Here is a 23,975-nt window from a genome sequence, read left to right on the forward strand (position 1 = left end):
TAACTACATCTCCTAAAACAACCCCGAGTCGATACGAAGGAGAAGATATTCCTCTCCGGTTAGCCCCCGGGTTATACATCTACATACCTAGTAATCAAATTAGGTAGGTAGTCTGAGCATATTCGTATTGATTCAACCTTGATTCCATTCTTTCTATCATCTACAAGCAGCGGATATTATCACCTAAGTCGATATCCTTCCATTGCTTCATCATCCTCCTCTCATGATGTTGCCCACAGATCTATGATAGGTAGAATAGAGAAGAGCTGACGCAGTACCTAAAGTAGGTAGGCAAACTTTTATCTACCAATCCATCGATAAATTCATTTTCCTCCGTATTCCTTTCTTTTTAATTCTCCTCAATCCTTCCTACCATGAACCAATGCCAAAGATGAAAGAGAGGTTGGATCATGAAAGACTGTAAAAGTCCATCAACTTTGAAGAGCCATGCTATGCTATGCCTTCAATCCATGACACCATGTCGTTTGAGAAACCTCAAAGTACTATATAGAAAAGCTTTTATACCCTGCAAATCTCGCAATGCTACCGTTCTCCACACCAATCAGGAGGTGGCTCCCCTCACAACTTAGCAAACTCCTCCTTAATGATCTCCACAACTTTAGCATCGGTTCCCTCAAGTTCCGATTCCACAACCTTCTTGAAGCGAATCTTCTGTTCTTTTACACTTTCATTCTCCTTGTCGATAGCCGATGCAGCCATGAGACATTTCAGCGCGAGGAGGTGTTTCTCTATTTGGTGTGTTAGCAATCGCACCTAACATGTGACACGCTAAATCAAAATTAAAGAGGGTACTTACGTCTACGAACGAACACCTCGAACCCCAGAATTTGCGCCTCAATGTTCTTGGGACTGAACTGCAACAACGGAGTCAAGAATTTCATGGCATCAACCAGCGGTTCCTTGGTCTCCGCCAGTTTCTCTCCATTAGGATCATCATCTTTCTTCTTTACCTCCCCATCCTGATCCTTCACTGGCTTATTGGGTTCATTTTTCTTTGCCAAAGCTTCTTTTTCCAGACGCTCTGCTTCCTTTCTCGCCTTCTTTGCTGCCTTTTTACGTTCCAGAGCATCTGCCTCGGATTCTTCTGCAGATCCGTTGACTCCATTCGATGTTGGCTTGTCATGCATCGAAAGATAAACTTTGACTGCCGAAAGAGCTGCTCGGCTATAAAAGGGGTGTTCTCTGATTTTATCTTCCCACTTCATCATATCTACATAGGCTCTAATCTGACCCTTACGTAAGAAGAAAGAATGGAAATCGAACTGATCTTCATACCAGACGTCAAAAATGTTGTAAACTGCCGTAAATCTCTTAAGAGCCAAGCCAATTTTATTTTGGCGAGCATAAGACTCTCCATCCTCTGTCAAAAACCAGACACATTGCATGTCATGAAGATCTGCTAGCGGTCCACCTACAGTCTCAGCTCTTGTGAACATACCCATAGTCTTCAAGGCGTTTTCGTTTTCATCGTTTCTAAGTTGATATTTGGCAGCCTTGGTGTTGATGTGACGATCCCTAGTGTCGAGACTGCGAGCTTCCTCCATGATCTCAGAGGCTTTTTGGGTGTTTCCTTGATGCTTAAATATACGCGCTTTTGTCATGTGGAAATCTACGCTCTTGGGTTCCAATTCAATAGCCTTCTCAATATACTCCAAAGCCTTGTCAAGGTCGCGGCTCAAATAATAGTTGTAGTGCTGTGCGAGGAAGTAATAAGCCGAAGAGTTGCCCTTGGATGTGTCACCGTTTCTCTTTGGTTCGGAACTCTCTTCACTTTTCCCACTCTCAATATATTGTTGAACGATAGACGGTAAGATTTCCTTCTTAGATGCATCGGCATACAGATGCTTCAGATTTGCGAATGTAGATGGAACTCCCTTGTCCAGCATACGGTGAATGTACTTATCGGCGGCCTCTTTAAATTCCTCGCCTTCTAAGAAATCCAACGGTAACCGGCGCGCAGCGTCACATCGTGGGTACTTCTCTGCATATTCATCGTAAACAGCTTTGCGAGCCTTCAGATCGGTCGGGTCGATCTCCATAGCTTGAATTAAGGAATCATAGTAGGTTTTGAATTCCTGGTTGCGGTCCACCAGCGCACGATATGCCTTTACAGCTTCCTCCTTTCGTCCAAGCTCGAACAAGTATTTTGCCTTCAGCTCCATCACAGCCAGCCGGTCGAGGTTATGTTTGCCATCCGATTCAAGGCATTCCAAAGCTCTCTTGATATCACCTTGTTCTGCGATTAACGTAATTTTGTACATAACAGCTTCCGAGTTCTCGAAATCGAGTTTGGAGGGTAGATTCTTCAAAGTTCCCTCATAGGTGGTTAAAGTTCTCTCCGCTTCTGCCAATTCGCCGTTGAGATGGTATGCCACAGCTAAAGCAGTCCAGCTTTGTCGGCTGGTAGATCTAGCAGTTAGCATAGCTTTGCGACTAACAAGATAGCCTGCATAGTCACGCATTTGCACTTGTAAGAGCGCCAAATCTCTTTGGATCTGCTGCGAGTCTGGTTCTAGTTTTAGAGCAAATTTGTATGCTTTGATAGCCTCTTCGAAGTTTTTTGCGGCGCGATAGAGCAGTCCGTAGACGTGCCAGCAGACGTGTGATTTGAAGTCGCATTGGAGAGCCACTTTCGCAAGCGCAAAAGCTTCATCGGATTTCCCTTGAGAGTTTAGAATCAAAGCTTTCATAGCCAAAGTATCTCCATGTTTGGGGTTCTTTTTCAGAATCTGGTCGGCAGCTTTCAAACCTGTAGATTGTAAGTTGGCGCCTGTGAAGAAGCTGACATATGTAGCGCACCTTTCTTGTACTGCTTATCTTCATAGTTTCGAACCACGGTCCTGAAGAGTGAGGACTCTTTCGAAGATAAAGGTTGTGGCATGGCTGCTCAATTGCGTTTGCCAGAAAAGCTATTCAACAGCGTGGGGGGTTTAAAGATCGTTCTGTGATTCTGACGTCAGGATTCACAATGCTTTGGTGTCCTTTTAAACAGTCTCGATGTCGTATCGAAGCCCTTGACAATAATTGAAAAGTCCTAGACTGTACGTTCCGTCTCACAGGTGGGAAATTTCCTGCTCTGTTGGGAAGTTGTGTTGTTTGGAGGGGTTGTGTATTAATAAGTTCTACTGAACTTTCGAGGTTGCAATGGTGGAAAGTTCCGGCTATTTTCCGGGCGAATTTCATATCCGCTTCCAAAATGTTGTGCTCTCACTAAAATGGTGTTAAGACATTAAGACAGATTACTAGTGCAATGTAATGCAAGTCTAATTAATTGCTTTCTCCATTTGGTGTTTGGGTTACCATTAGAAAGTGTCTAGATTTGAAGCATTTTGTATGATTTGTGATTTATGTTATTCCCAATAACTGGGCATCCCGTGTTTTGCCCTCGTGCAATGGTGTAAGATATGCATGCGTTATACTTTTAATTAGTTGGAGTTGATTCTTTCTATTGCTTCTCATACACTCATACAAGCTTCTCAGATATGTCCATCCGTAGTCATTTGGTCCTCTGTATATAATTTCCCGAACCCATCCAAAAACTCCCGCTTCTGTGCAATCTTGCACGTAAACATCCAAATGCACACTACCATCTCACTGAGGTCTTTCCCTACCCTTCCTCCACTGGTCCATAGCTTCTTCCCAGCTCTCCGAATCTCCGCCACATCTCTCCCTAACTAACCCCCAACTCCTTGCCCTCACAATATTTTCCACCCCTCTTTCTTGCCTCACAATGGCAGCCAACCTCTCCGTCCGCGCCTCTTTCGGGAAGAATCTCGCAGAATAAGGATCCAATCTCTCATCCACCACCCTCTCCCTATCCCTCGCATTCTCAACCTGTCTCTCCAGCAAATCTGGATCATCGGGATCCGGACTCGTAGCAACCGAAGCGCAATAATTCAGCACATCTGATCTTGTCTGCCACGAAGAAAATAAAACCGATCCCTTGAATTTCTGACATGCAGTGGAAGATATTTGTTTTGAGTGAGGGGATCGAGGATTACGGATCGAAGTAGATGAGGGGTCAAACCCTTCCCTCGAAGGTGTTACGAGCGCATTGAGATTTTGTGTTATACTATCGTCAATTGAGGCGCGAGATATACGAAGGAAATCTATAGAGTATTAGTCCTAGTTGTGCATAATATTAGAATAGACATTGAAATACCTCTCAGCGCAACTGTTGAGAAACAAAACTGGGGAGTTAATGTTTGTGGTGTTGGAGCAGGTTCCGCCATTGTCTCTCGGGGAGCTGTCTTTCTAACCTCAGCTCGCGAGGTCGTTGACCAAAACCAGTTCGCCAGTGTGAAAGGAATCAAACTAAACAGGTTAGCTTTATTGTACGTGTTTTATTTGCAAAATTAATTTTGCTTGCCCAAGTGCTGAGTGGCCAAATGAAGCTGAGGCGAGAGCTCGACTTTCTTTTTGATTACAATACATCATATCTTAGCGTCCGATAAAGCTTCCTTCTATGACGATGGTTGGAGGGGTCCATGTCTCGTTTCCTTCCAACATTTCTTATTGAAGTCTTTCACTTTCTTCATTATGATTTCAAATGTCGAATTCACATACAGATGTCCTTCTTGTAAGTTTGTTTGGTTCATAAAAATTTGTAACAGCGAAAGCAAGCAAGTGTTTGCGTGGGAAAATTACCCCTCCACATGGCTTGTAATTGGCTCCCGGTGAGCCAGGAGAAAGATAAACAAAATTCCAACAGCAATGATGAATAAAGCACCAAGGACTTTCAAGTTGTCCATTTTTGGGTTTCATTGGGGGACACTGTACTGTATTTCGTGCTTCATGCACAATCTCTGATTTGGAATGTTTTGATCACGTTTCTAACACAACTCGCAGGCGGGAGCGTTTGCAGCAGTAGCTGTCGACCTTCTAGTATATCCTTTGGATACTCTTAAGACCCGATTTCAAAGTCCGGATTACAAAAAGATCTACTTTGATGCATCGAAACAAGCCATCAATCGTGGCTTACTTTTTCGAGGTTTATATCAAGGAGTCGGACCTGTAATTTTGGTGACCATACCTTCATGTGTGAGCTCCTAAGTCTTTAGATCTACCTCAATATTAATGTTTCACAGCAGGAGCATTCTTCACCACGTATGAAGGAATTAAATCCGTTCTCACCAAAGCAAATACAAGCTTCGGTAGCAACAATGCGCCACTGATACCCCAACCTTTTGTGCACAGCGCAGCTTCGGCCGTTGCTGAACTGGTGTCATGCTTTATATTGACGCCTGCAGAGGTATTGAAACAAAATGCACAGATGATCCGTCGACCAGCTCACTCCTCAACATCTGGGGCTTCTGTTACTATGCAGGCATTGAAGAAATTCAAAAAACCTTCGCAATTGTTCACGGATACACGGCATTAGCTGCCCGGAATCTACCGTTCACCGCAATGCAATTTCCTATGTTTGAGCACATGAAAGAGTCGATTAAGAACTACCGGAGGCAAAATGGAACTATGACCGGTTCGCTACTCGAAACAGCAACAATAACAGCAATCAGTGCTGGAAGTGCCGGATCTATTGCAGCTGTAATTACAACACCCGTCGATGTAGTGAAGACCCGGATTATGCTTGCAGCATCAGGAGAAAACTCCGAGAGTGAGGCAAAGAAGAAGGTAGAGGAAGCCAAGAAGAGAGGCCAATCGATTGATAACCTTGGAGGGAAGAAAAAGGGTAGTCTCACTATTGCTCGGGAAGTGGTTGCGGAAGCTGGAATGAAAGGACTGTTTCGGGGTGCTCTTTAAGAGCCGGCTGGACGGCATTGGGAAGCGGCCTCTATTTAGGGTCTTATGAAAGTGGAAGAGTCTGGCTGGGAGATCGACGGGAGCCTAAAGTTTAAGACGGAGGTTCAACAATCTGGGGACAGTGGCCCCACTGCGTCTACAATGCCACAGGTATTTTCGACCGAGTTCCTTGTGTATATGTACGACAGAAGGATAATGGGACGAAAAGATTACCTTCAAAATTATGTTTGATTCCATATGGACAATCAGAGTTCTGCGGTCCATGACTCCCCGATGTCCCTTTCTCCATGTGCGTGCGCTTTCAATATTCGAATATCGCCAAGCTTATCCGATTTTCGACTTGATGGAAACAATCATACACGATATCAACACACAATTTTGCTTTCACTTTTGCGCGGATTTAAAAGAAGTTTATTGGTCCGATGGAATTTCCAGCTATCGACAGTATCAATTGTCATCAGATAGGCTCATAGGCCGAGCTATTGACAGTGACAACAGTGACAGTGAGTTTAAGGAGGTCTGTAAACGTAGACCAAGCAAACTATAGCATTGATGTGAATCTTATTGCAAAAAGGATGTCTTTTTAAACTCTACATAGGCGCATCGATCCGGTCGAGTCAAACGGAGAAGTGTCAAAGATGTTGAAACGTGCAAAAGAAGTATAATTTAGTCTGACCACACAAAACTTCGAATGAATCTTCATCTCATCACCGAGAAGGAAGGAATCAACCAAGATTCGACTGAAAATGGTGCTAGTGAGATGAAGATGAATTCAAACGAAACACCTTGCTCATTGAGAGTATCTATCACCAGTTATTGGAAGGTCAAACGTTCCAGCTCAAGCGTCCAAATTAGGCGTCCCGGTCTGAGTAATCTCTGGAACTCTAAATCTCCTCTAACCAAGTAGAATGGGCAGATAAAGTTTGATGCAAGGTACCGAAACTCTGATCAAGATACTGAAGAATTGGCAACGCGGACAAGTCTGCTTGCAATAGGTTGCAGCTACAATTCACCGTTTTGGGTGTCATGGCGTCAGAACTTTCAAATTGGTATAATATACTTGAGGCTCCAAAAATAAAGTTCATTTACAATGCCATGAAGTCTTTGATGCCCGCATGTAATGTTGGTATATCTTTGTTCCCTATAGGGCTATTTTTGATTCCCCTGATTTTACAATCGAAACAAAGAAAGGCGTGATTGTCTTCAACACCCGAAAATGGCGCAATAGGGACTGTGTTTCGTACCATCCTGAGTCATTTAACGGTCGACACCCCCGCAAAAAATATTAAATGTAGAATATTATTGATCCAGAACCATGTCGTGGTATCTTTTTGGGCAATTGCGTCCTAGACGCTCCTTCCTCGACTCATCTTTCCCTCCCAATTCTTATATCTTTGACTGTCCGGTAGGTTCGTTCCAGTATAGTCTGGAAGATATCGATTCATTTCTTCAATCATCAAAACATCTTTTTCGATCTCACCTCTTCTTCCTATACAATTCCCTAAAATTGATCAGACCTAATATTCCGATATTTCCATACATCATGGCCGTTGTTACATCTCCTACTCTACCTTTCAACAATCTTGAACGCCGCGATATTTCCAATGCACTCGAATCTTCAACTGAACTGAAATATCCAGTTTCAAGCAGCAAGAATGATAGCTTGAATGAGGATAGATACTTGGTGGTCAGTCCATACGACGAAAAACCTCATCTACTAGATCTCGATACCTTGGATACACCAAATCAATTTCTTGCTAGAGCCCTTGTTGGATTGAAATGTTTGAGAGAAGATTATGCAACTGCGCCATATATTGAGACTTTCAATGTATGTTCTCCAATATCCTGACTCAAGTCTTGAAATTTCAGGTTCACTAACCAAACTTACTCTAGTGGCAAGAAGTCATAGATTCTCTTCGAGAGCTGACAAAAGCCTCCAATTACACATGGAAAGAGGGATTTTTCTACATTGTTGTTTTCAGATCTCAAGTCCCACCGGAAACTGTCGCTCATTACTCTGATCTTGGTGCTCTTGACAAAGCTGCCCACGCCGAGGCGACCGAAAGTGGAGGATTTCTCAAGTAGGATAACAAATCCCATGCATGCGGCAGATAAACTGACAGCCTGTAGGTACTGGTTCGGAGTACCTGACAAGAACGGACGGAATCTTGCAACTTGTGTTTGGCGTAGCTCTCGAGATGCGAAAATTGGTAGCGTGGGTCCACACCACCGTGTCGCAGCCAACGCAGCCAGACATATGTATACAGAGTGGAAAAGTAAGCTCAATCCTATTACTGGTGCTCATGTTGCCAGATGCTGATTGAGCCTTGTAGTCGAACGATTAAGGCTCCTTGTGAAGGACGATATTAAAGGATGGGAGATTGAACAATGGGTCGACTAAAAATGATATATCCTATCTGAAGTATTCCGACACCTAGTTGCCCTCCAGGTTGATTGGATGAACATCGGACTTGAATCGGACGGCGTAGAAGGAGTTACCTATGATTTTATAGACTACCTAGAAGTTTGCTTGTTTTTATGATACCACAATAGAATAGACATAATTAAGAGACCAAAATCGTTCAAGATTACCCGAAACTCTCATACTTTCAGCATTCCGTATTATAATTGCAATCTGTACTAAGTGCAGGTATTCGGATGCCTCGAGACTGTATTTGTTATGTTGGACTGACTAGAAGTTGAACATATCTTTGATGAACAATAACAATATTGCGTTGTGTTGAAAGAACAAGATTCGCGCGGGGTTAAAGATTCCCGTCATCGCTAGTGTAAAAAAAACGCCAAGGCTTCGCACACAAATGAATAGAATCCATCCTCAAAAAATAACCCACCTTTTTGCGACAACGACTACTGGACGCGGAACTCTTCGAATTTGCGCCAGATCCTATCGAAATATTGCCAGTAATTATTCGTAATCGAACGATCACAAGTTTGAATCACATTTCATCATGGCGGATATTGCTAGCAAAGAGGTGCCTTTGCACTCAGTACAAGTTGAGGCATTGGTATGGATTATATCACAGGCAAGACATCGAAAATTGTGGCTAATAGGATATGTAGGTTGTTATGAAGATTGTAAAGGCTTGTGCCGCAACCTACCCAACCACAGCTACTGGATCGATCGTTGGTATGGACTCGAACGGAACTCTTCAAATCACAAACTCCTTCCCATTCCCCACGACGGATGTTGCTGCCTCGGATTCCCACCCAAATGACCACATGGCCGCCTCGAACATCGCTGCCGCAGCTCCAAGATCGAAAGCCAATGTCATTTACCAGAGTGAGATGATCAAAATGTTGAAGGAAGTTAATGTCGATGCAAACAACGTCGGATGGTACACAAGTGCAAACATGGGAAATTTCATCAACACTAGCCTGATCGAAAACCAATTCTTCTACCAAAAGGAACCAAATGAGAGAACTGTCGCGCTCGTCCACGATGTCAGCAGAAGTTCCCAAGGTGCTTTGAGTCTACGTGCTTTCAGACTTTCCCCAACCTTCATGGCTGCGTACAAGGAGGGTAAATTCACCACTGAGAAGTAGGTTCACAAGATATGCCATTACAACGCCAATACTGACAAGACGATAGCATGCAAAAGTCGAAGCTCACATACAAAGATATCTTGGTCGAATTACCTATCATCGTTCACAACTCTCATCTTTTGACCTCTTTCTTGCACCAAATGCCAGTCGAATTACCAAAGAAGGATCTTGAATTCCCCGCAAGTTTCGCAGACCTCACCCGAAACACACCACCAACTCCTCTTTATCCTAATATGGAATCCTTGGACTTATCCATTGATCCTTACTTGGAGCGAACCTGTGATATGCTCTTGGATAGCATCGAGACTCATTACACTGAGCTTAACAACTTCCAATACTTCCAAAGGCAATTGACTCGTGAACAAGCCAAGGTCACAGCATGGAAGGCAAAGCGTACAGCGGAGAATGCTACTAGAGCTACACAGAAACTCGCACCTCTACCTGAGGATGAGTGGGAAAGACTCTTCAAGCTCCCAACAGAACCAAGCAGATTGGAGGGTATGTTGAACGCACGACAAGTTGAGCAATATTCAAGACAGGTGGACGGATTCACTGCTAGCATCACCGGAAAGATGTTTGCAGTAAAGAGCAACCTCTTACCAGAACAAAACTAAGAAGAAACGTATGTAATGCAGCTGGTAGTAGGGACATTAAGGTTGCTAGCTAGGGCACTTATGAGGGATTTCTTGCATGGGCATGGCGTTCAGAGGGATATGTCAATATGTGGGATCATATTCATGATCAAAAAAGGAACGATAGACAACACCTTGAGAACTCTTTTTTTCTTATGGATGTATAGATATCTCGTATATTCCTCCAAAAATGCACGGACTTTTGATATTGTCCACCCACCAACGTGCAACCCAACCCCACTTACAGGCTTTTACTATTTGCTATCAGTGATAACCCACATGTCTAATTTAAATTCCATGTTGAAGTTGACCCTGAATTTTGTACTTAGTTATCACTTCACTTGACCTTGCTCACAAGCCTCACCTCACTCAACGGTCATATGGTATGTGAGTAGTAGCCACTCATGGGGATGGTAATCCAAGGGCTCTTCATCTGTTCGTCGACTACCCACGGAGTAGGTGTATGTTACATAGAGTGTTGGCCGACTACCGAAGCGACGGTGGTCGGCTAGATCCTCTAATCACCTAGCCAGAAGATCTAGCCAGCAAAGTATAAGGGTCGTTCACTTATTGAAGAGAATCTACTCTTTTTTTCATCATTATTGTATTCAATACTATAAGTTATTGTATGTTACATACGAGTGCAGTACAGCTACATTTGAACAACTCATGTAAATCCAATAGTATTTCTACAACAATGCAAGTCTGAACCACCGAACCGTGATATCTAATGTCTATCTCTTTGTCAAACGTTTCCTATTGTTGGGTTTCGGTACTCAGGGATTATGTTTCTAACCTTATTTGGCTTAGCGCTGAATTTTCCTTCTTCTCACCCCTCCATCACTAGTTGAAGCGTCGGCCCCCGAAGTTTTTCTGTTTATCCTCCCATTTCATCTCTTCTTCTCTACCTCGCCTCTTCTTTTCATCTCCACCCTTAAAAACAAATGTAAGTATTAAAAGCCATCTCTGTCCCAATCTTCGCACTCATTCTTCTATACTCTGGAAACTTTGAATTGACTCTTATCTTTCAGTATCTATCTCCCTCAATATCATCTTTCCCTCACCAAAAATGTCTGCCCCAGCATCCAAGTTCAAGGTAAACAAAGCTCCCATGATGAATTGCCGATTCCCTTATACTAATTTGTATACTTATAGGTCGCTGACCTCAGTCTTGCTGCCTTCGGTCGCAAGGAAATCGAGCTCGCTGAGAATGAGATGCCAGGTTTGATGGCTACCCGTGAGAAGTATGCTGCCGATCAACCTTTGAAGGGTGCCCGTATTGCTGGATGTGTATGTATTCTCTTGCTACTCCATTAATCTGAATCAAAGACTAACGAAACTGTTATAGTTACACATGACCATCCAAACTGCTGTCTTGATTGAGACCCTCACATTCCTCGGAGCCGAGGTTACCTGGTCATCATGCAACATTTTCTCCACCCAAGACCACGCCGCTGCCGCTATTGCTGCCGCCGGTGTCCCAGTCTTTGCCTGGAAGGGTGAGACCGAGGAGGAATACAACTGGTGTTTGGAACAACAACTCGTTTCCTTCAAGGATGGCAAGAGCTTGAACTTGATCCTCGATGACGGTGGAGATCTTACTCAACTCGTACACAACAAATACCCAGAGATGTTGAAGGACTGCTACGGTGTTTCTGAGGAGACCACCACTGGTGTTCACCACTTGTACAAGATGTTGAAGAACAAGGGTCTCCTTGTCCCAGCTATCAACGTTAACGACTCCGTCACCAAGTCAAAGTTCGACAACTTGTACGGATGCCGTGAATCTTTGGTCGATGGTATCAAGCGTGCCACCGATGTCATGATTGCTGGTAAGGTTGCCGTTGTCGCCGGTTTCGGTGATGTCGGAAAGGGTTGTGCTATGGCTCTCCACGGAATGGGTGCTCGTGTCATTGTCACTGAGATTGATCCTATCAACGCTCTCCAAGCTGCCGTTTCCGGATACCAAGTCATGCCAATGGAGAAGGCTGCTTCCCAAGGTCAAATCTTCGTTACCACCACTGGATGCAGAGACATCTTGACTGGTGAGCACTTCGAGGCCATGCCAAACGATGCTATCGTCTGCAACATTGGTCACTTCGATATTGAGATTGACGTTGCCTGGTTGAAGGCAAACGCTGCCAGCGTTCAAAACATCAAGCCCCAAGTCGACAGATACCTCATGAAGAACGGTCGTCACATCATCCTCCTTGCTGAGGGTCGTCTCGTTAACTTGGGATGTGCTACCGGTCACTCTTCCTTCGTCATGTCCTGCTCCTTCACCAACCAAGTCCTTGCTCAAATCATGTTGTTCAAGTGCGAGGATGAGGCTTTCGGTCAAAAGTATGTCGAGTTCGGCAAGACCCAAAAGCTCGAGGTTGGTGTCTACGTTCTCCCAAAGATCTTGGACGAGACCGTTGCCAAGCTCCACTTGGCACACGTCAACGCCGAGTTGTCCAAATTAACCCCAGTTCAAGCTGAGTACCTTGGACTTGAGGTTGAGGGACCATTCAAGGCTGAGATCTACAGATACTAGATTATGTTTATATGGGTTTTCTTTTTTTGTTTACAGGCGAGCTGTGGTTAAATCTTTCAACATGAGTAATGATTGCAATGATACCGGGGAAAAGCATTTTGACCTTCAACGGCATATAAAGGGGATATACAAGGGAAAAGTTTCAACATAAAGGGTTTATGGATGAATTTTATAAAGCGGGCGTTACTTGGCTCTTCAACCATGGTCAAGTAGTAGAGGTCGGCCTTTTGCCTTGACATTAGAGCATATATTTGTGCTTGGGTAGAATATACATTGTATGTTCACAGAGAATATTTCTCGTTCATGCTTCTGATTGTGATTGTGATTGTACAAGTGATTTTGGTTCCCTCTGGATACTAAGTAATCTTTACCCTTCTCTTTGAAACCCCTCAACTGATTGAAGCTGTACATGAACATAGAGTTTCAGATCTCCTATTCGGTTACTACTTTGACAGAAGGAAAAGCACAGCGTGTATAATGAGATTGGCCATATGGGACAAGCAGAATGGAAACATGGCGGTGCAATATTGCCAGCTGAGTTGCTGGGTGGATTATTGTCAATATTATCCAGTGTCTATATAAATCATTCAAAACATACCATTGTATTTGCTCATGTATCTATAGTATTCATCACGACACAGGAAGATTGTCATGATGGGATGGGTTACCTGGAAGTCAGAAGTTAGAAGTAGTTGCATCTAGCATCTAGTACTTAGATTGGCAGATGCTAGGTAATTCTATGTTTGAGCTACTACCAAGTTAATTGTAATATAAAAGTTTACTATTTTAAAGATTGAGTGGTTTGCTTGGTTGTTTGTTTGATTGTTTGTTTGATTCTAGATAGTGAGGAAGTAACACGTATTTGGAATTCTGGAGTTGAGAAGTTGAGAAGTTGGGGATCAGAAGAATGGGAAATAATCAAGTGTTTGCATATATACTAATGTGTGTCATGCGATGTGACGTGATGTAATGAGAAAATTATCTATAAGTGACGACTCGAGAGTTATAAACACTTTCTTCCTGAATCCTTCCTATTTCCCAGTGTCCCTTCCTGTAATATACATAACTACCCAAGTCCATCCATATCCATATACAGACCCATCCCATTCAGCACACCGATGCATTCCGCATAAGTAATTCTAGCTCCAGCATATTATATGATATGATCTGATCTTTCACTCCGATTGATGTATATATCCACCATGCTCCCGCTGCCACATTACAGATCCCGATCGTAATGTCATCTGACGCCATGTTATTAATTTTCGCCATTTATCAATCAATATTCGTATCATACAATTCCTTCTTCCCATTTCCATAATTAAAATCCTCCTCCTCTCCCTCTCTCTAGACTAAGATCAATCGACCATAAAGAGTCCCATATCATTGATCTTCTAAGCATGTTTGGTGATGCACTTCGCTCTTCTCTTATTTCATCCATTGCTCCATTTTCCATGCTAGAATGTTCCGTCGAATACTCTCTTACAAGAGTACTCCCAGCTACGTTCCCAATTGTTCCAAAGCCTGTGCCCAAAGCTGCAGGATGCCCATGACCATTGTGAACATTCTAGAACACCATCGCACTATCAGCGTATGTCCTGCTACAAGCATTGATTTGCAAATAGAAAGAGTATAACACAATATGTAATACAATGAGCAAACGTTCACAATTCCTGACGCAAAGAACTCTGAAAGTGATACAAGACAGATAGACGACAGGATCAAGATAGAGATGAAGATCAAGGACCCAAGAGATTATCCAAAGGATTTCGAACCTCATTGTTTACTGCTTCGGGAGTAGCAGAAGTAGCAGCTGCATTGGTGATCCCATCACCACTCTTTACAACAGGGGAATCCGCCGCATCACCAACCGCCTCATTTCTCAACCCACTAACTGAAGCCGTCGAGCCCGTTTTCCTCAACGGCGACGCAGCAATCTGAATAGCTTTCTTAGAATTGCTACTGCTCCTCCTACTATCCAGACTCTTCGCCAATGTTTTATTGAGCCCTTCAGCACCCGTGCTCGATGATTTCTTCGGACGACGAATTGTAGCTGTTGCATCTATATTTGCACTAGCGACTGTGCTTTTAGCGAGACCAGGTGTAGATGGAGCACCTGGTTTCTCCTCTGAGGCATCAATGAGATACCAACGAAGACCATCGGAAAGATCGAATGGGTTATCGTCATCGAAAGAATCGCCTGTGCTTGCGAATGAACGACCATCGGTGATAGATTTAGAGAGATCGACTACCCTGTCCTGAATTTTATGGATTCGAGCTAATAACCAATCGCGAGAGCGGAGCTTGTGAGAATCTTGTTCTCGAAGGAAGTAATGAGGAGCGCCAACGTTGAAGGCTGCCCATGCCCCGGTGGATTGATTTCTTGTCGGTAGAAATAAAGCTAGGTCGCCTTCTTTGAAATTCTTGAAAGCAATTTTCTCATGAGCTTCCTTTTGAGCTCTGTGAGACTTCTCCCGGTAAGCACGAGCGTCTTTGGAATACTTCTTAGCTGTGTATTCCATGTCCCTAACTCGCTTTGCGATGACCTCACAAAAGTTATCTATATCGAAGCTACCGATTGAATTGATGTAAGCGTCATACTTCTCACTCTCTGTCTCAGGATCGTCATTGTGCATCCAATACAAAAGGTCAAGGTCTCCACTATCAACCATGGCTTTCATTGTTGTCGAACCTGTCATGCTTCGCCTGAGCTTATTTCCAGCATCTGAGGAATCATTCCCGTTGATCATGCTACGATCAGGTTTTGGTAATTTCTGAATGATCATTGAGCCATTGTCTTTGGTGACTGAATAACTCAAACGCTCAAGTAGTCGAACAAGCTTATCATTTTGAGAATACACTCGTTGTGTAAGGTCTTTTGCACGCGAAGTGCGTGAATCAAATCGGTCGTTCAGTCTCTCGACTCTTTCTTGTGCAAATTGGTGCTTGTCTTGATGCGATCTTATCTCTTCCTCGAGACTTCCGATACGAGAAAGCTGCCCAGCAAGCTCTTCTGACAGAGCTGTGACTTTGCGTTCCTCCTCTTCTAGACGATTACGTAGAGCCTCAGATCCTGTTTCGCCATCTGCCATCTTGGTTCTTATGGAGCTTAATTGGAGGCGTTCATCAGTGAGTTCGGCCTCCAGAGCAGAGTACTTGGCTCTCTCGGATGCTAACTCTTCGCGCACGGATTGCGATTCCTTCTCTTCGGTAGCAAACTTTTCCTTGTAATCCGCAAGTTCGGATCTCAGCTCGGAAATCGTCGTTTCTGCATCATCCCGCTGCGATTTTGCAAGGTTGTAATCGCGCTTCGTATTTTCAAGCTCGGATATCAAGCTCAGCGATTTGTTAGTCAACGATCCCGAGAGGGCTGTGAACTCTTGTGGCATCCTCAACTTGGGCGATAGCTGCAGATGGATATCTTGCAGAGTCTTCAGCTGATCTTCAGCAGCCGATTCTGCCTGGATTGTGCGGGATAACAGTTCCTTTTTCTCTTCTCTAAGAATCTGCATTTGCCTTTCCAAAGTCTCATTGGTCTCCCTCTGCAATTTTGCATCGTTTCTCAAGAAGTCAACCTGTCCTTGAGCTTTTTGGGCCTCTGCGGCACTATCTTTTCGTAATTTATCCAGTTCATCTTGTAAGAGACGAACACGATCATCGACATCAGACTTCTCGTTCTCTCTGGAGCCGAGATATCTATCCATCTCGTCCTCCAACTCTTCTAGTTTTGCCTTGTAACGCTTGATGTCATCATTCAAAGCTTTGCGCTCATCAATGAAATCTTGTTGCTGTGCCTTAAAGTTTTCCGAAAGATCGTGTTTCATGGAATTCACTTCCTCCAGTTGAGATTTCAACTCGTTCGCTGAGGTGTTTTGGGCAGCAATCTCTTTCTCCAAACCTGAAGCGCGCTCACGTTCAGTAATCAACTCTGCCTCCAAAGAAAGTAGCTTCTGCTGAAAGGCTGCTTCTTCTTCGCCTCGATTCGCAGAAAAGCGTCGGGATGAGATCGAAGACCGACGAGAGTCGTCATTCGGGCGTGATGGCATGGGGTTTGTCACACTGTGAACATCAGGGCTAGGTGTATTGGGCACTGAAAACACGTTGCCGATTGAAGTCCTGTTGGCTTGTGTTTGCCGATGCAATAGATCCTCAAGCCTTCGAATTCGACTTTCAGCGGTTCTCAATTTGTTCTCAAGCTTTGACTTCTCATCTTGCATGCTTTTCAAGGCTTCGTCGTCCCCACGCATTAAAAGAGCACTTTTGCCAAGGGCTGATTCGTGAATACTTCCTGCCTTAAAAGCATTTGCCCTCTTACTTTGCTGTCTCGTTGGGTTGTTGAGATCAGAAATGATTCTCGAGATGTCGTTAAGCATCGGTGATTTCAGGTTTTCAGCCTTAAGGATTCCCAAAATATCTTCTAAATCCCGTCGAGAAGCTTGAGGCCAATCATCCTCTTCCTCATGCAAGACAACTTCCAAAGCCATGACTTGCGTCTCGGGCTTTTCGTCCCACAAAGTGGCTCCGATGTTCTTCTGCCACTTTCGTCGCCGCCTCGTTTCTTCTTCTTGGAAATTCGCCATTTCATTGGCCAAGGTCGAGGAATCTGATCTGACTTTCTCATCCCATTCACTGCGCCTGACTGCTTCAGCCAAGAATGAGACAAAAGTAACCGGTAACATGTCGAGCATTGAAATCAAATGCAAGGCGTTGACTCCATCACCATCCAATTCCAGGGCAGCAAATCGACTGTTGACTTCTGCAAGCATTGTTGTTAAGCTGGCGATGTCATACATGAATTCTAAGGATGATATTGCAGTGGAATTTCGCAACTTCGTAACGGTCTGCACAATTTCCTCCATCTCGAGAGCCCTTTTAGTTAGCGAAGGTAAAAACTTATCAGTGTGAAGAAGCGCCGATTTCGAAGCCTGTGAAATATTTTTCGGTGTGTTAGTAAAGCCAAGAATGGCTTCACAGTCAGTATTGACCTTTCTAAATATTGCCTCAATGTCCTCCAGTAAAGCAATAGGTTCCTGTGATTGTGGAATAGCCGCTCGTGCAGGACTTTTTTCGACTTTCTCAATTAAATAGTCAATCCTTCGCATGACCTCGTCGACTTCCTGTCCGGCTTCTACACTACTACGCTCGAGGTTTTTCGAAATTTTGCCTAACAGCTTTCCAGACCTTTTGACTTCTTCCGCATCAACCAAGTCCGCTAAGGTGATTTGGCGCTTCGTCTTCGACAAGTCACGGCCCGTGATAAATTTAATCACGTCTGCAGTCGCAGGTAGCGACTTTAATCGAGTCATTGATAATTCCCAGTCCCCGCCAGCGATATTGAGTTTCTGCATTTCTTCGACGTAGTTTTGAACCTCAGCATTCTTTTGGTCCAGTGCCCTGACATGCTTCTCCAGGTTCAAAACAGCGGTATCCACACACCGAGTAATAACCTCCGTTTCAATGTACCTTTGCTGCGCTTGATCAGACATGAAAGCACAATCTTCCACTACCTTCGCAGCCCATGCCCGTCTTTCAACGAATAAGTCTTGCCATGCTTGTAGGTCCTTCTCGTTTGTGATCGAATCTGGGGATCGAGAAATAATATATTTGCGCGGTAAGGGGATTTCAGAGATCAATGATTTCGCAGATGCTATAGAAGATTGCTGAATGATGCGCCTGTCGTATACGAATATTTCTTGCTGTACCAAGATTAGCAATTGTAGGGTTGGGAAATGTCGGCGTGGGTACCTCTGAGGAAAGCGCTTGAAATCGCACTGCTTTGGCTGCTGCGGTAAGAGATATGTGATCGCTGGCGGCAATGGGTGTATACTTGGCCACCCATAACTTAAAATCGTCCAAACTTGAGTGCTATCAGCATTTATGATCTGGGTAGACATGACGTCGCAGACTTACGAGGTAAAGGATCCAGGGTCTACCTGAAGATGTTGGCCCGTATGGGCAATGTATACGTGAAGTTCCATAATCTTGTATGCATTTCACAGTTACAGCGAGTTTCCAACTTAGTTTTCCTCTTATGGGATGTAGAAGATGTCTTGTCGCATGTTGAAGATGTGAAGATCACAAGGCTAATTCGAGACCGCCGTAACTTAGCTTAAGCTTCAGGGTCGGCCGCCTTATCTCGGCAAGCCACACTCCTATCACTCAAAGCTAATGAATGCCTGAAAACACCTCCAGCATACAATAATGTTTTTCAAAGATTTGAAAGGAATTCGAGTTTGAGATAGGTAGAGAGATATGATACCATTGCATTTATCTTAATATATTGATTGATCGATCCATTTCACATGGCATTTTCAAAAGTATGTGCTTTCGCGGTTTAACCTTATCTGGTACACGGTGTGCCACACTAAATGTGGCTGACCTTCGCTGAACCAATCTCAATCTGAAGATACCTGAGTATGGGGTTTTCATGGCATGATGAGAGACGCGTTCTCCACGAACAACAGATTGTGGACTTTTGGATTTCTTTGTAGCTTATGACTCGTAGGCAGATTTACAAATCAAGATGTCGCATCAAGAAAATGCGGAAAGTATGGATGGAGTTGAAATGACCGGACCAGCCAACTACATGCCTCCTTTGAGCGAGCAAGAGAAACGCATCCTGGAAGTGTACGATAAATTGGAAGAACTACAAGTCGAAATCGCTCTCTTGAAAGCTCAAGGTGTTATATCTTCAGAAGGTTCATCTCTATATACATAACTTTGAAAGCACGTGTCCTGACAATTTTTAGAGCAAGAAGAAGAAGTCACCGATGAAGTTATCCAAAAGGCAGAGAAAGACCTTCTTGAGTCAAAAGCCAATTATTCACTGCGGTCGGAAATCATTGAGAATGTGATTATTGCAAATCCCATATTGAAGGCAGTTCATGCTGGTAGTAATGCTTCAGTCATAGAACAGTAAGATACTTCCTTCAAACCCTTTTTTGCATTCTTGACACAAGAGTAGGGACCTCCTACCACTCATCGAAAAACGTGATGCTATGTCTAAAAATCTGGCTCAGATATCTAGCAAAATCCAATCATCAAGAGAAGAGTTGATGAGAGAGTCCAATGAGAACATTATCACGGGGAGGAAGAACGTCGAATTGGCTACAGAAATGTTGGCTCTAGCAGAAGAGGCGAATAGTCAGGGGAAGGAAAACATACAAGATCCGGATATTCGTGCACAGTTGGATGAATTGGAAGGAGCGATGAAGAATAGCAGACAGAGATGGAGGATCATGAAGAATACTGCTAGTGCTGTGATAGTAGGTAGTGGTGTTGATTGGGCAAGAGACCCTAAGTTATTGGAAATTGTCCTTGATGATGATGATGGGGATCAATGATGAGGTATTGCTTAGAAATTGTTATCTAGTATCGATCACGACGGGATGCCACCATTATGAATCTGAACCCCAATGGTAGCAAATTCTCGTTCTAGAGGGCGAATTTTTGTTCCCAGCTATCAGAAAGGTAGTTTAGTGTCAATAGCTTCTACGCGCGTTCCAGAAGATTAATCGATCATCTAAACTTTCCATGTGGGATTCGTTCATAAAAGCTTGCAGGGTAAAATTTTACTACAGTGAATTCTGTCTACCCGTGTAAAGCTCGTAGCATAAATAAACTCCGTACCTATATTTTGACGTTTTGTTATCGTTCGTACAGGTAGTAAATTGAGGCTCAAAGCATGTGAGAATGGACCCCTGTTCCTTCAAGATAAGCATGCACTAGGTAGGATATCGACGGGGACTGTGGGTTAAAACCTAAAGCTCCTTAATTCGTGACAAGTGAATTCTAAACCATCCAAAGTGTCTACCTAGGTAGATAGGTGCTGTATGCCAAACTAACTTGTGGTCAAATTTAACGACCAATAAGCGATAGAATTAGAGAACCTTACCTCGACTCAAAGGACACTTGAAATATCGCGTGTGATTTGCCTAGTGCCGTAGATAGCTGCGTGACGCGCCCAAAGTGTGTAGAGGTCAATGTGATGTGTAGATGTGTACCTCTTGTACCTCTTGTACAAGGCCCATATACACATGCTATTCGAAAGGTTGTGTAGCATCCCTAGACATGTTAATGTGGAAGAGGAGTTCGGCTTCTAGACCTTCCAGGGGATATGCATGGCACACACCTCCCACTGTTGAGACTTACATCTAAGGGGTGCATAGAACGCATGGAATGCCTAGAATTATCCTATAGAAAGCCCTTCTTCTCAAAATAGCAGCTATCAGGTTCATCATCCAATATCTCTCGAGATATGTATGAGTAGTCAGTTGTACGAGCTTGATCATCGCTCTGCTCCTTGATGCACCCGAGACACCTTATACAGAAGATCGAGGTTACCACCAATACGGGTAGAGAATGGATTTCAGATTCATTTCTCCGATGTACAAGCTTCACTTCAGTTCGGCCTGCAAAGCGAAAGCGTAGTACGAATGACGGTATGATATAATAGTTAATAAATGGGAGACAAATTGTAATATATTTGTCCACCTCTTTTGCCCCCTGACGAGTACCTAGGGTTTCCTTTTTCAAGCAAGCATTGATCAGAGTAACCAATAGGAGAACTATTAAGCATTGATTTTGGATCCAAAACGCTAGCACCAAGCTTCGCTACGAAAAGTTACATGTTACAGAGGCAAAGCCAGAGCCAAACGAATTTCATCCCTTTAATTAAGCCAGGGAAAAGGAAGAAGCAAGAAATCAGCAGTGCGGAAAAGCCTGAATACTTGCCCCCCTTTATAAACGTAGAAAACTTGTTTGTACTGTATCTGTATTTGTTGGACACACAACCAAACTTTTCTCAATTCAATTCTTTTGGCAAATCGGTGAGAACCAGTGAACAAACATCTCGGCTTTCGTCTATTATCCATATCAAAGAGTAAATCACAAGAGAGGGGGTAAAAGCAAAAGTGAATTCATCGAGAACAACGCACCAAGCGGCGGCACGGAACTTTCGACAACTAGCAAACGCGACTTCCTTACACTTTAATTCTTGTTCTCCAGGATCAAGACAACACTACTCCGTTTCACCAATATCGCTCCCTTAGGTCCATTACCAATACAATTAAGATGGATCCCAACAGCAGTAATGCCGGTAATAATAATCCCAATGGTAATCCGATGAACAACCGCCTTCATTTGAACTTCGGAAACGACAGATTCGCGCCAAACGATCGTGCATACCCGACGACCCCATCAACTTTCCCAAATCCAATATTTCCAGGCGGAGGTCAAGGTCAAGCTCAGCAACCACAACAACAACAACAGCAGCAACAGCAGGCTCAACAAGGCGCACAGCAACCATACAATCAAGGATTCGCGCCCCCCGCAGGATACTTCATGAATAACCAATACCCCCCTTCCTCAGGCTATCCGCAGCAACAAGCTCCTGCTGGATACCAACAACAACAGCAGCAGCAGCAGCAGCAGCCCTACCAGCAAAGATCTGTTAATCTACAAAATGACGCTACGAATGGTCTGGCTCATCAGTTCTCCCATCAAAACTTAGGTGGGGGCAGAGGTTCACCATATGGTAATCGTCAAGGTCAAGCATCGCCAGGCCAAAGACCAAGAACTGCTGGAGCACCAGGCCAGCAGCAAGGTTACTCAAACTACTTGAATCCTATGCCGACTCAAGCTTCACAACAAGTTCGTCCAGAATTTCAGGCAGCTCCAGAGAGAAACCCTGATCGATACGGCAATTTGACACAAAACAATCAAAAGAAATGTTCGCAATTAGCTGCAGACTTTTTCAAAGATAGTGTCAAGAGGGCCAGAGATCGAAATGTTAGGTGAGATATTCCAGAAGAATGAATGCTAATACTTGTGCTAAACAATCGTCTTTACAATAGACAAAGCGAAATGGAGCAACGTCTCTCTGATCCCAACCAATCCCAATCGCGCCGAGAACAAACATGGTCGAATGCAGGCAAACAAGAGGGCAAATATCTACGATTTTTACGAACCAGGGACAGACCTGATAATTATAACACACTGAAGATCATTGGTAAAGGAGCCTTCGGAGAGGTCAAGTTGGTGCAAAAGAAGCAAGATGGCAAAGTTTATGCTATGAAATCTTTGATTAAAACTGAGATGTTCAAGAAGGATCAATTAGCACATGTTCGTGCTGAAAGAGATATCTTGGCCGAATCAGACAGTCCTTGGGTTGTCAAGCTCTTTACAACCTTTCAGGATCAAGATTTCCTTTATATGTTGATGGAGTTTTTGCCGGGAGGAGATCTTATGACGATGCTTATCAAATATGAGATCTTTTCTGAAGATATCACAAGATTCTATATTGCGGAAATTGTGTTGGCTATTGAAGCTGTACACAAGCTTGGTTTCATTCATCGGTAAGTTGATTGAAGATAGGAGGGGATCGCTTCGACCCCTTTTATTTTTTCAGTTTCATATACTAATTGAGATAGTGATATCAAACCCGACAACATTTTGCTTGACCGAGGTGGACATGTTAAACTTACTGATTTTGGTCTATCCACTGGTTTCCATAAACTACATGACAATTCTTATTATCAACAATTACTGCAAGGAAAGTCTAGTAAGCCGAGAAACAACAGACAATCAGTCAATCTCGACGAAATCAACCTCACAGTTAGTAACCGAAGCGTTATCAATGACTGGAGAAAGTCTCGAAGAGTCATGGCTTACTCGACTGTGGGTACACCTGATTACATCGCTCCAGAAATTTTCAGTGGACATGGTTATTCATATGATTGCGATTGGTGGAGTCTTGGTACGATCATGTTCGAATGTCAAGTCGGATGGCCTCCTTTCTGTGCCGAAGATGCCCATGACACATATCGAAAGATTGTCGCCTGGCGTACGAATCTCTACTTCCCTGAGGATGTTCAACTTGGACCCGAAGCCGAAAATCTCATTCGAAGGTATGAACACTCTTAACTGTTCTCTCTTGAGTTAATAATCTAACCTTGTGTGCACTAGTCTTGTTTGTAATTCAGAGAATCGACTCGGACGAGTATCAGCAGACGAAATCAAGAGCCATAAATTTTTCCGTGGTGTTGAGTTCGATACTTTGCGTCGTATTCGCGCTCCATTCGAGCCCAAGCTGGCTTCCAATGTTGATACCACATACTTCCCAACTGACGAGATTGATCAAACTGATAACGCAACCCATCTCAAGCAAGCTCAAGCTGCAGCTGCCCATAGTGGTGCTCCTCGAGAGGAAGTACCAGAGATGAGTTTGCCATTCATTGGTTACACATTCAAGAGATTCGAGTCCAACTACAGATAATTGCGGTACATCTCTCCACTATTCGATTGAGCGGGTACGCCATGGAGCTGTTCAGCTACCACATAGGTCAAACCATGAATATCTGTTATTCTACCAAGTTTTCACCTGGAGTGAAGTATTTCTATTTCCTAGTTGTCATTACATGGCCTTTTAAAAGTCAATCTAGCCAGATACCATTGATTGCATG

At 43.7% G+C, this 23,975-nt stretch overlaps 8 protein-coding genes across 8 annotated transcripts; 6 read left to right on the forward strand and 2 right to left on the reverse strand.

The window, feature by feature from the left end:
• Positions 1 to 579: 579 nt before the first annotated feature.
• Bfra_010160 (putative nmda receptor-regulated protein 1 protein) lies at positions 580 to 4,253 on the reverse strand (the record flags this gene model as incomplete). Its single annotated transcript, XM_037340493.1, has 5 exons — positions 580 to 749; positions 818 to 2,770; positions 2,821 to 2,861; positions 3,617 to 4,130; positions 4,184 to 4,253. The coding sequence occupies 5 exons, from the start codon at positions 4,251 to 4,253 to the stop codon at positions 580 to 582; spliced, it is 2,748 nt and encodes a 915-aa protein (XP_037188961.1).
• Positions 4,254 to 4,570: 317 nt separating this feature from the next.
• Bfra_010161 (putative mitochondrial carrier protein) lies at positions 4,571 to 5,781 on the forward strand (the record flags this gene model as incomplete). The annotated part of the gene is made up of 4 exons (XM_037340494.1): positions 4,571 to 4,600; positions 4,870 to 5,059; positions 5,109 to 5,244; positions 5,271 to 5,781. The coding sequence occupies 4 exons, from the start codon at positions 4,571 to 4,573 to the stop codon at positions 5,779 to 5,781; spliced, it is 867 nt and encodes a 288-aa protein (XP_037188962.1).
• Positions 5,782 to 7,096: 1,315 nt separating this feature from the next.
• Bfra_010162 (putative upf0643 protein) lies at positions 7,097 to 8,304 on the forward strand (the record flags this gene model as incomplete). Its single annotated transcript, XM_037340495.1, has 4 exons — positions 7,097 to 7,609; positions 7,675 to 7,862; positions 7,912 to 8,057; positions 8,115 to 8,304. The coding sequence occupies 4 exons, from the start codon at positions 7,097 to 7,099 to the stop codon at positions 8,180 to 8,182; spliced, it is 915 nt and encodes a 304-aa protein (XP_037188963.1). The 3' UTR covers positions 8,183 to 8,304.
• Positions 8,305 to 8,750: 446 nt separating this feature from the next.
• Positions 8,751 to 9,959, forward strand: Bfra_010163 (putative eukaryotic translation initiation factor 3 subunit 3 protein; the record flags this gene model as incomplete). The annotated part of the gene is made up of 3 exons (XM_037340496.1): positions 8,751 to 8,807; positions 8,863 to 9,341; positions 9,392 to 9,959. The coding sequence occupies 3 exons, from the start codon at positions 8,751 to 8,753 to the stop codon at positions 9,957 to 9,959; spliced, it is 1,104 nt and encodes a 367-aa protein (XP_037188964.1).
• A 1,087-nt stretch (positions 9,960 to 11,046) lies between these two features.
• Bfra_010164 (putative adenosylhomocysteinase protein) lies at positions 11,047 to 12,513 on the forward strand (the record flags this gene model as incomplete). Its single annotated transcript, XM_037340497.1, has 3 exons — positions 11,047 to 11,073; positions 11,133 to 11,267; positions 11,326 to 12,513. The coding sequence occupies 3 exons, from the start codon at positions 11,047 to 11,049 to the stop codon at positions 12,511 to 12,513; spliced, it is 1,350 nt and encodes a 449-aa protein (XP_037188965.1).
• Positions 12,514 to 13,834: 1,321 nt separating this feature from the next.
• Bfra_010165 (putative autophagy-related protein 11 protein) lies at positions 13,835 to 18,491 on the reverse strand (the record flags this gene model as incomplete). The annotated part of the gene is made up of 4 exons (XM_037340498.1): positions 13,835 to 14,080; positions 14,289 to 18,209; positions 18,259 to 18,370; positions 18,424 to 18,491. 4 exons carry the CDS (start codon positions 18,489 to 18,491, stop codon positions 13,835 to 13,837), a joined length of 4,347 nt encoding a protein of 1,448 aa, XP_037188966.1.
• A 545-nt stretch (positions 18,492 to 19,036) lies between these two features.
• Positions 19,037 to 19,856, forward strand: Bfra_010166 (uncharacterized protein; the record flags this gene model as incomplete). Its single annotated transcript, XM_037340499.1, has 3 exons — positions 19,037 to 19,211; positions 19,263 to 19,428; positions 19,478 to 19,856. The coding sequence occupies 3 exons, from the start codon at positions 19,037 to 19,039 to the stop codon at positions 19,854 to 19,856; spliced, it is 720 nt and encodes a 239-aa protein (XP_037188967.1).
• A 1,729-nt stretch (positions 19,857 to 21,585) lies between these two features.
• Bfra_010167 (putative serine threonine-protein kinase cot-1 protein) lies at positions 21,586 to 23,788 on the forward strand (the record flags this gene model as incomplete). Its single annotated transcript, XM_037340500.1, has 4 exons — positions 21,586 to 22,307; positions 22,368 to 22,868; positions 22,944 to 23,420; positions 23,479 to 23,788. The coding sequence occupies 4 exons, from the start codon at positions 21,586 to 21,588 to the stop codon at positions 23,786 to 23,788; spliced, it is 2,010 nt and encodes a 669-aa protein (XP_037188968.1).
• Between the last annotated feature and the right edge of the window lie 187 nt (positions 23,789 to 23,975).

The sequence above is a fragment of the Botrytis fragariae genome (assembly GCF_013461495.1).
Source record: "Botrytis fragariae strain BVB16 chromosome Unknown tig00000186, whole genome shotgun sequence".
In the NCBI taxonomy this organism is placed as follows: Eukaryota; Fungi; Ascomycota; class Leotiomycetes; order Helotiales; family Sclerotiniaceae; genus Botrytis; species Botrytis fragariae.